General features: G+C 30.9%; 1 protein-coding gene across 1 annotated transcript; it reads left to right on the top strand.

The window, feature by feature from the left end:
• The first annotated feature begins 4,343 nt into the window (after positions 1 to 4,343).
• Positions 4,344 to 11,651, top strand: LOC143080430 (uncharacterized). Its single transcript, XM_076256274.1, has 13 exons — positions 4,344 to 4,471; positions 4,737 to 4,860; positions 5,514 to 5,716; positions 6,055 to 6,320; positions 6,605 to 6,799; positions 7,112 to 7,183; positions 7,431 to 7,485; positions 7,725 to 7,844; positions 8,197 to 8,276; positions 8,593 to 8,773; positions 9,427 to 9,530; positions 9,891 to 9,997; positions 10,228 to 11,651. The coding sequence occupies exons 2-13, from the start codon at positions 4,746 to 4,748 to the stop codon at positions 10,290 to 10,292; spliced, it is 1,563 nt and encodes a 520-aa protein (XP_076112389.1). The 5' UTR covers positions 4,344 to 4,471; positions 4,737 to 4,745; the 3' UTR covers positions 10,293 to 11,651.
• Positions 11,652 to 11,657: the final 6 nt, after the last annotated feature.

Below are 11,657 nucleotides of genomic sequence, written 5' to 3'. Positions count from 1 at the left end.
TTCCACTGGAATTACATGTACTACATATTATGAATGAATAAGACATATACTAGCAAAGCTCTGTCAGTTCATACATAATTTCAACACAATGTTGCTCTAAAAAATATAGATTGATTGATTGATTGTTGGTTGCTTTACGCTGCATTAGCGCAAAAAGGCTATATTGCGGCGAGAGCTTATTCAATTTTTTTTAGAATTTAAAGCATATATAGAAAATATAGAACACATGGGGTTATTTAGAGAAAATCAGTATTTTTTACTTATTTACTGGTACGCCACTCAATTGGGGCAGACAACAAATATTCTTAACCATAAATTAAAAATTTTAAGGTAGAAATTAAACATAAACATCGAGGTTATATCATGTTTGTCATTTGAAGCAAACATTTCTTTCCCATTGTACAATTATTAGCTAAAGCTTTGAAGCCTGTCCATGAGTTGATTAATTGTTGTTTGCTGATAATTTTTATCTTATCTTTCATATTTTTATTTTAATTCAACAGTCAATGGATAATTCAGCTGTGACTCCGGGACCAACAATAAAAATACATGTTTTTATTTTTATCAAGTAATGCTCTTATCAGATTTGTTTATACTTAAGTAATGACACGTATGATCTCTTTAAAAAGGGGGAAATAAAACAATGTTTTTTATGACGACTTTTGTCATTTTTCAGCCTAGAAATACCTTATGAGAACCTCACTCACAATGGACAACAATTCCAAACTTTTCCTGCCTTTTTTCTGCCTCTGTGTTGTTCAATTATTTGATATGTGGTTAGGAACTCTTTCTTGTTGAATTATTTGATATGTGGTTTGAAACTCTTTCTTGTTGAATTATTTGATATGCGGTTTGGAACTCTTTCTTGTTGAATTATTTGACATGTGGTTTGGAACTCTTTCTTGTTGAATTATTTGATATGTGGTTTGGAACTCTTTCTTGTTGAATTATTTGATATGTGGTTTGGAACTCTTTCTTGTTGAATTATTTGATATGTGGTTTGGGACTCTTTCTTGTTGAATTATTTGATATGTGGTTTGGAACTCTTTCTTGTTGAATTATTTGATATGTGGTTTGGAACTCTTTCTTGTTGAGGTGTACTGTGGATTCATTTATTTTCTTGGGTTGTCGATTAATTGCATTTTCATGAATATTTGATTTTGTAGTTTTGCCAATCTCTGCATACAAAGCATATAGGAAATTTGCAATTCAATGAACATTTGATTAAGTGGTTCACATGTACCAACGAAACCCACGAAAATTGGTATTCAGCAAAATAATAATGAAATCACAGTAACATGGTTTTGTGATCTGCTAGGCATGCACATGCTGCTTGGCATTACTTTGTATTTTAATTATATCTGCCTCTCATTTTATCTCAGCTTTATTCATAAGAAACAATTATATATTTGGTCTGGAACTATATTATACCTCTGTAAAACTGATGACCATACATATGTTCAACTTGTCATAGCCAAAATCCCCTCCTCATTTCCTTCCACATTTTTGACACCGCTGAATTAGACTTCTAATCATTTTCTTACTTGCAATGAGTAAAGAGAGAGACGAAAGATACTAGAGAGACATTCAAACCTATAAGATAAAAATAAACACCATGGTTAGAAAAGAAAGACCAACAAGAGTTACATGACAGGTGCCACTGGTGGATAAGGAACTGATAAACCATCTTGAGAACTGAGTTCATCTCAAGTTTTAAGTCAGGTTTCTGCTGTTTAATCTTTAGTTTACAGTGAAGTGTTTTGTGGAATATTAAGTTTTTTCTTTTCACATTTCTCTTTTTTGGTCATGGTGTTTTCTCCCTTTATGGCCAAGTGAGATTTTCTCATCACTTGGCGTTCGTTGTCGTCTCTAATTTTTGACATTTTCAACCTCTTCTAGTGAATCTCTGGATGGAATGAAACCAAACATTGCATGAATATTTCTTAGAAGGTGCTGACCATGTAGCTGATCCAGCATCGAAGATGGCCGCCAGCAGGGACTTTGTTTTACATTGTACCCTATGGACAATACATTATATATATGCGTTCTTTTAGAGAATCACTGAATGGAATGAAACCAAACATGGCATGACTTTTCCTTATGAGCAGCTGACCAAGTGTTGTTACTTTGAAGCCAATCCATCATCCAAGGTGGCTGTCAGAGGGGAACTTAGTTTAACAAATATGTGAAATACATACAAAAGTCTTCTTTTGAGAACCACTGAATGGAATGAAACCAAACATGGAATGAATGTTCCTTATGAGGAACTGACTAAGTTTTGTTACTTTGTAGCAAATCCATTATCCAAGATGGCTGCCAGAGAGGGACTTAGTTTAACAAAGTACCTTATAGGAAATACATTCAACGGCATGAATGTTCCTTTTGAGCAGCTGGCCAAGTTTTGTTACTTTGTAGCAAATCCATCAACCAAGATGTCTCCCAACAGGGCACTTAGTTTAACGATGGACCCTATGGTAAACATATATAATGGTTTTTTTTTTTCTAAAAAAAACAATTAATTGATTGATTCAGAAACATGGAATGAATGTTCCTTATGAGCAGCTGACCAAGTGGTGATACTTTGTAGCAAATCCATAACCAAGATGACTGTCAGCAGGGTACTTAGTTTAACATAGGACCCTATGGTAAACATATACAAATGTCCTCTTTTAGAAAACTTATTAATGGATTGAAACATGGAATAAATGTTTCTTTTGAGGTGCTGACCAAGTGTTGTTTCTTTGTAGTTGATTTGTCATCCAAGATGGCTGTAAATTGGGAGTAAGTTTCACATAGTATGACATAGTATAACATTTATGGGAAAGACATACAAATGTTTTCTTCCAGAGAACCTCTGAATAGAATGAAACCAGAAAAGAAGATCTATACTTTATACACAATTGTCAATTGACATCTGCTTGGAGTTATTGCCCTTTTAAATAAAGTAATTTTCTACCATTTCAGTAAATTTATTGGTAATTTCTGTAAACTTAACAAAAAGTATTTTGTTTTTAATTAAATTACGGAGCAAATACTATACAAAATTTGACCTCGGTCATTATTAGGGTGTCTGATATGGTTTTGGTATATTCTAACATGATTTCTAAAACCAAAGTAGAATCAGGTGAGCGAACCAGGCTCTTGAGAGCCTCTAGTTTATTGGACTTATATTTTTTAGCTGACATGGCCCAACATATGATGAATGTCATCTTCCTGTGTTGAGGTTAAGCTATTCGGCTACAATCATCATTGGGATATAAAGTTTTGATAAAATGCTTCTTTGAACACAGCCTTCTACGACTGCAGATGTCGAACCCTGAAACAGTTGGGGTAAGTTTGAACACAATATTCAAGCTTGATACTGTCTGAATTTGGATTTTGATCAAATTTTTGACATGATATAGGTTAATTTCTGACACAACATAAATCTGGTCCTAAAAGTTTTAAATGAGCCATTTAATTTAGCTAGTATGATTATTATAATTTAAGATGAAATCAAACAAATTTCAATGTTGGACCCTTCAAACCTGGAAAGCAGGGCAGGGTGTGTATCTTCTGCCATATCAGTATTTGTTGCTTTTATATGTGAATCAGTAATAATCAATGTAAAAATGGAAGTTTAGAGGGAAAAAATATGCCCTCCCCCCTCCCCCCCCCCCCCCTCCCAAAAAAAAAAAGAAAGATTTGTTCTTAATTTTCAATTTTGAAAACTATTTTACTTTCAGAAAAAAATGTACAAAATCTGAGAGTTTCCTCAAGTTTTTATCTGGGACTAGAAAAATGCTTGACTTTTGGTTTAGAATGATACATTTTAGCAGAGTACATTGAAATTTTAAAGTTCGGAGTTAACGAGTTTTAAATTGGGGAAACCCGAGTTTAAAGTTGGAAGAAATCGAGTTAGAAGTTGGGAGAAATTTAATTTGAATTTAGGAGAAAACGAATTAGTACACTCGGAATTTTTTTATAAGAAGACTTCTGGTAGGTATGAAACATTTTAGCAGAGGTACATTTACGTTTAGAAGATCGGAGTTCACGAGTTTTAAAACGATTTTTTTAAGTTGGGAGAAAATGAGTTGAAGTTGAGAGAAAACGTATTAGTACACTTGGAATTTCTTATTAGAAAGTATGTGGACAGATTGAAATATTTTAGCAGAGAACATTAAAATTTTGAAGGTAGGAGTTATCGAGTTTATATTGGAGATAAACCGAGTTTTAACTAAGTTGGAAGAAATTCAATCTGAAGTTAGGAGAAAACAAACTAGTACACTCGGAATATTGTGGCGTTTTCATCGTCTGTTTCCTTTTTAATAAAGATCCGGTTTTTCGAGTTGCGTTTAGATTTTTCGATCATTAAACAATGTGGGCGTTGTCAACAAGTACAAACATGACGTTATATTTTCTATAAAACTCAAAAGTTTTGCAAACGAAAGCATAATTGACGACCCTGTGAAACAGACAACACTAACTCACGGTATACTAAAACATCTGCACTATTAAACAATTAGTTTGAGGGCATTGATATGTTACAATTTAATCAATACACATTTAATCGTTTATCAAGTACCTCACACAAACACACAATATAATATATGCTGATCTCAGCGGTAGAATCAAGCATGTAGAGCGATCAGTTCCAAAACTTACAATTAAAATACTAACCTAACTATGATTTTTATCTGAATATATAAAACAGTTTTTACATTCTATAAAACGGAAGTATAACGCTTTTTTTGCAGAATACAGAGATGGCACCACATAAAAAAGAAAAGTGTAAATACTGGGAGAAATGTTTCAGAAAAGATCCTGCTCACAAAAGAGATTTCCTCCATCCTGGTGATAAAGAGGACACAAAAAGTACTGGTGTGTATTTCATATATAATATGTATAAATTGTTATGTGTGGTCATTGATTTGTATAATAAGATCTGACTATAAAAATCCTTGGTGTGGTTATCAAATATATAGGCTCTTAAATATATATTGACACGTTCAATTTAAAAACATGCAGGGTTCATCAAACATTTCAAGTTAATTTTTAAATGATATGAATTATTCTGGCTTTATAACTTTTCCTTTAGTGCTGGGTGGTCACAATGACCAATGAGTCAACATAATTTTGCGCCTGTCCCAAGTCAGGAGCCTCTGGCCTTTGTTAGTCTTGTATGATTTTAAATTTTAGTTTCTTGTGTATAATTCGGAGTTTAGTATGACGTCCATTATCACTGTACTATTATGCATATTTTAGGGGCCAGTTGAAGGACACCTACGGGTGCGGGAATTCTCGCTACATTGAAGACCCATTGGTTGCCTTCGGCTGTCGTTTGCTCTATGGTCGGGTGGTTGTCGCTTTGACATATTCACCATTTCCTTTCTCAATTTTATAATACCCATTTCTTAGGAAACAAGAAAAACATCCTCATGGAATGTATAGTATCATTTGTTTAAAGAGTGATATTTTATTCCCTTACCATATCATTTTTATAAAATCATTTTACAAATTTATATTTTATACAGATGTAGAAATGAAAGATGAGACAGTCAGCAAACCGACATTAAAGAGAAGTGACACAGATATTTTGATGGATGATGAAACAAAAGAGACAAAACCTAAATTAAAGAGAAATAGGACACATGTTATCAGTGATGATGAAGATGATGATGAACCATCACCACCACCCGTGAAGAAATTAAGATCAAAGACTGTTTCTGTTACAAAGGTAGATTCAAAATCAGATTATGTTATTATAATGATAGCTATACAATCATGTTTTGATATGAATCTTCATTGCCAGTTGTCATTAATTGAGTTATAAATTTAAAACTTTCAACTGTAGAATTGGTGAAAGACGGATCATCCAATCAAAAGTAGAACGTTGTATTAGAATAAACAGTTGAGTTAAAGTAACAATAAACTTAAAAATCATAATTCTTTGTATTTCTGTTCAAATATTAAATTTTCATTATAGTAGATGTTGTGCATGGATTGATCACTTTGTTAAGGACCACAAAATAGACTTATTTTAAATTCACAAGTTTGATAAATTATTTTGTACAGAAAACTGGAAGTGGGGATTCAAAGAAAGACACAGATGATGATGATGCTGTGGCTTCAGGTTCAAGTGAAGATGTTTATATTCCAAAATGTCAGTATTGGGATGAATGTTACAGAAAAGATCCAAATCATCGCAAACAGTACAGACATCCTGGCGATGGTAGAAAAAGTTCCCGTCCAAAACCTGCAAAGAAACTGGAGGAAGGAGTTCAAGTTAGTTTAACTGGTGGTTATCGACTGAAAAGACTTGGAAGTGATTTCACATGCACGTAAGTTATTATACCTGTTCATGTTGTGATCAAAGAATTGTAAACTAAAAAACATATGTGAACATAAAATTTATAGATGTGCCAGTACACTAAAGAACAGAAGAAAAAAAATCAAGACTAACCTGATAAAAAGCTGAACTTGTGAAGTATTGAAACTCATAGTTGAAATGGTTGCTTTTTAAAATGTGTATTTTTTCTCTAATGTGTTTATCCAAATCTACATGATAGTGATTAGATTTTTTTTAAATTACACTTTTTATTTTTAATTTCTTTCTGATTACCAGGTGCATTGGATGGAAAATACAGAAAAATGCTACAAATAAGAGAACATGCAAACATTTACGGGAATATCTTGGTGATACCTTTGAAAAGGCCAGGATTGGACAACTTCCTGTGGAAAAAAGAAAACCTGTTGAACCAAGTCAACGTTTCCAACATATAACTATTAGTCTGCTGCTGGCTCATAAATATGAGGCAAAGTAAGTATTCATTATTAGAGAGCTGGTAATAAAATTTTATAACTGCAAAGGGGAGATAATTTACCTGATATTGCTTTTTGACATAAATAAAAAATGTTAATTCAATCATATACATGGAAAGGTATTGTTCATAAAACAACAATTAAAGACAATGTATTTTCGTAATGATTTTAAACTTTCATTAAATATTATTTTGTCTTAAGTGACAGTTTAATATAAAAAAGGAATCACTTCTTGTATATTCTTTATTAAACTTGTGAAGTGTAAAATTTATATTGGCACTAATTTAAAGTGAGCTTTTCTTACTTTTAGAAATTGTAGTAATCCAGTTGGATGGTGGATAAGTGAGAAGTTAGACGGAGTCAGAGCATTTTGGAATGGAAAGTAAGAAAATTAAATACTCAGTTAATCGTCTTTTGTTAAAAAAAAATAATATTCAGCTATACACACAAAAACAAAAGTTATTTTTGGGGGGAATTCAGAAAAAGAACTGGAAACTAACTAAGAAACTTAAATTGCATCAACAACCAACTTAAATAATGATGAAAGTTGTAATATACTGAAATAAACTTATATCAAATTAAAATAATTACCTAGTATATAACTAATATTATTTTAATTTATTTTTCAGATGTTTCTATTCAAGACTAGGAAACCCATTTTATGCACCAAAATGGTTTACAAAGGTAATAATAAAATACACTATGTCAAAATTATAGAAGATCATTTAACACACTCATTAATTTTTGGTTAGTTGTCATTTCATGGACAAGATTATTTTTTATCATTTATAAGCTGGGGATACATGTAATATTCTTGTGCAACTACTTTTAATTGTTATACACAAACCCCCCCCCCCCCCCCCAAAAAAAAAAAAGTGTAAACTTTTTTTTATTTGTACATTTATTTGTTATTTAATTTTTAGGATCTGCCAAAAGACATCCATTTAGATGGTGAATTATTTGGAGGACGAAAGAAATTTCAGCAGACAATAAAAGTTGTGAAGAATGCTGAGTGTGCTGACTGGAATAAGATCAAATACTGTGTAGGTTTAGTATTTTGGTTATATTTATTCAAGTTTAAACAGGATATCAATGTTTCTGAGAAAATTATAATTAGTTAACATACTTTAAGGTTAAGTACATGTAAATAACAAATTATTAGTACGGCTTTTTCATATTGAAATGCCAGGGAATTTAAAGGGATGTGGAATGCACTCATTCTATGTACAAATTGATAAAACCAGGATTATAAATGGCTTAAAGAAATACATTAAGTCTGATTCTCTAATCCGTGATACATTTCCACATGTATTGCCTTCATTGATATATAAATACTTCTTTCTACAGAAGGTCTAAGGTATCATTTTGATAAATATTGGTATAAATTTTTTATAGGTTTTTGATTCACCAAATATGGGGAAAGATACTTTTGAGAAGAGAACAAAGACAGTGAAAGATTGGTTTGATGCAAATAAGTAAGTGTTCACATTGAAGTATAAATCCTTTAAAGTATAGAACACTAAAATTCCAGGCCCCTCAAACTAATGAACAGAACAAATAAGATATTGTAGACCTTAAAGTAACAACAAAACTTGAAAATGCCTAGCATGAAAAGTGGTAAACATGGATTTTCAGGACAAACCTTGATTTATTTTCTTTTTTTCCATTTGTATACAATTGCTAAATTAAGCATCTTAAAACAAATATTTATTATTGTTTTATGAAATAAAAAGAACATTTTTTATTTAATTTGCTACTTTACACATTCTTAAAATGGTGCTCTTTTTGCAGGCCTCAGTATGCTGAATTTTGTGATCAGTATAAATGTACCAGTAAACAACAATTGGAGGATGATCTAAAGAAGATGATAAAACTGGGAGGAGAAGGTCTGATGATAAGAGAGCCAGGATCTGTGTATGAGAGATGTAGATCTAAAACATTACTCAAACTCAAGAAATTTTATGATGCAGAGGTATATATTATTTTGTTAAGTTGTATTTACAATATTATAAATGCTGATGAGGCAGCAACCTTCATCATATATCTGTGAAACAAATGACCAACACATAGCCTGGAAACAAAAGAACCATACATAGCCATGAAACAAATGGACAACACATAACCATGAAACAAATGAGCAACACAAAGCCATGAAACAAATGCACAAAACATAGTCATAATATTAAATAACAACACATAGCCATGAAACAAAAGAACCACACATAGCCATGAAACAAATGAGCAACACAAAGCAATGAAACAAATGCACAAAACATAGTCATAATATAAAATAACAACACATAGCCATGAAACAAATGGACAACACATAGCCATGAAACAAATGAGCAACACAAAGCCATGAAACAAATGCACAAAACATAGTCATAATATAAAATAAGAACACAAAAGCCATGAAACAAATGAGCAACACATGGCCATGAAACACTAAAACACATAGCCATAAACACTTCATATAAATTTAATGTGCAAATAATTAATGAACTCAAATTTTTAGTTATATTTAGGTCAACTGGCATTAAATCAAATAGACACAGATTGGTTTTAATGATAAACTAATTATATCTAAATGTTTATAATATTACTCATTATCTCTGTTATTTTCAGGCAGTTGTCATTGGTTACGACCCAGGAAAAGGTCGTGTTACAGGAGCAGTTGGAGCATTAAAATGCAGGATGGAATGTGGGAAAGAATTTAAAGTTGGATCTGGGTAACTATGATGTTTTTATCTTTTTGTTACAGTAATTTGTAAATATTACCAATGCATATCAGATTTTTATATGAGTATTATTTTCCTTTTGTATATGAGTAAAAGGTGACAGTGGGTTGGTAAAGGTCAATGAGACAGCAACCAGGTCACCATTCACAATTTTATTGAAATTGACTTATATTTTTTCAAACAGAAATTTTATACTGATTTTGAAAGATTTGGTAATTTCTGTTTTTAGTCCCAAACCATTAGTAAGATAATCAACTATTTACTATAATGTACATCTTGATAGTTTCTGTATGTTTTATTAAATGCTGTTGACTATTATGCATATAAAATAATTGAAGATAACTTTTTCAGTTTGTCAGACAAAGACCGCAAAAGACCACCTAAAATTGGGTCCATTATTACATACAAATTCCAGGAATATACAAACTCAGGCAGTCCTAGATTTCCTACATATTTAGGTAAGTATTATTTTATTTTCGGGAAAACACTTTTTTAGAGTCATTCTCTGTTGATTTAAATCAGTTGGGAATCCAGGAATATTCAATAAGGAGACAATATTTAACTTTTCGTACAGGTTTGAAGATTTCACTCTCTGAGGAGTAACATAAATTATAGTAGTGAGTCAGTACCATTTGCAACTACAACATCCATGAAATCTGCTTACAACAAAAACTTTTGTTTTTTTCAGGTGTTAGAATTGATGCAACAGAACCAAAAGATGCAGAGCTCCCTGAACTTCCAGATGATATATAAATGACATCTATGAATGAAGTATAAACATCAAGGCAGCATTTGACTTTTTACAGGGTTATCTCCCATGACAATTAGATTGAGAGTATGTTGTAGAGTATGGGACAGATTGCTTAGAATGTGACTAATATTTATATAATGTACTGGTATGTGTTGTCTGTGTGGTAGAACATGAAATTGTAAGATTGTGTGATTTAGAAAGATTATGGTAGAAAATGAAATTGTAAGATTGTGTGATTTAGCAATATGGTTGTGTTATTTATGAAGAATGATTATTTCAGTGTGATAGGTGAACATCTACTTATACTAGATGTCACCATAAGTTTTTCTGTGGGGTAGAAAATAAAATTGTAAGATTATGTGATTTAGCAGGATATCAATGTTGTTGTGTTATTTATGAAAAATGGTTATTTCAGTGTGATAGATGAACATCTACTTATACTAGATAACACCATAAGTTTGTTAAAGTTGTTAGTTGATAAATGATTATTATTGACAATCTGTTTATGCATATTTTATTTTTTGTACTGTTTAACTTTTTTTCTAATATTTTGTCTTACATTAAAATCAAATAACTTTTTTAATACTAGACATTTTAAATGAATCATTTACATATTGTCATTTTTATAGTGCCATGAGGTACTACATAACTATTTAATGTGCCATATTTCAACATTTTCAATATGATAATCTTCTATTTCCTGATTTGAAATAAGGCTAAGACTATACTCCAGATGCATTGCTCAAACAGTGCCTATATACTATTTTAATTTATATGACTTTTAATGGAAAATGTATCAGAACTTCTTGATCTCATTATCATAAACAATCACTAAAGAAATTAAAAAATATACTTGGTGTACTACATAGTCATATGGTATTAAGTTGTACAATTTGTAAAAAAAAATAGTCAAGATGATTCAGTCACTAAATATAATTTTCAATCTTCTGGAACCATCAATGAAATCCAGATTTGTTAAGTACCTACTTGTATTATTTATAGTACTTTATATATATATATATATATTACATTAATTCTACTTTATATGTATAATTTTACACTAAAAAATACCAATAATTCAGATATAAGAATATTTTGTTACTTATAATTTATGTGATGAAGATTTTAAATGTTTTGTTTTCCTACTTTTTTATATATTATTTTGAATGTTTATGTTTACAACAATATCATTGTGCAATGTTTTAACTTACATTTTAATATTAACTTATTCATGTTATCGGTTACATATTTCTATGTAGACCACTAACTTTACATTTCTGTGATATATTTATTCATTATTGTATCATTTATCATTCATACAATTTTTTTTAGAATTAAAAAGTTTTACAAAAGACCGTGTCTATAGT

The sequence above is a fragment of the Mytilus galloprovincialis genome, chromosome 6 (genome assembly GCF_965363235.1).
Source record: "Mytilus galloprovincialis chromosome 6, xbMytGall1.hap1.1, whole genome shotgun sequence".
NCBI classification, from domain to species: Eukaryota; Metazoa; Mollusca; class Bivalvia; order Mytilida; family Mytilidae; genus Mytilus; species Mytilus galloprovincialis.
Note: the sequence above shows the minus strand (reverse complement) of the source record. Positions and strands in the feature narration are given on the sequence as shown.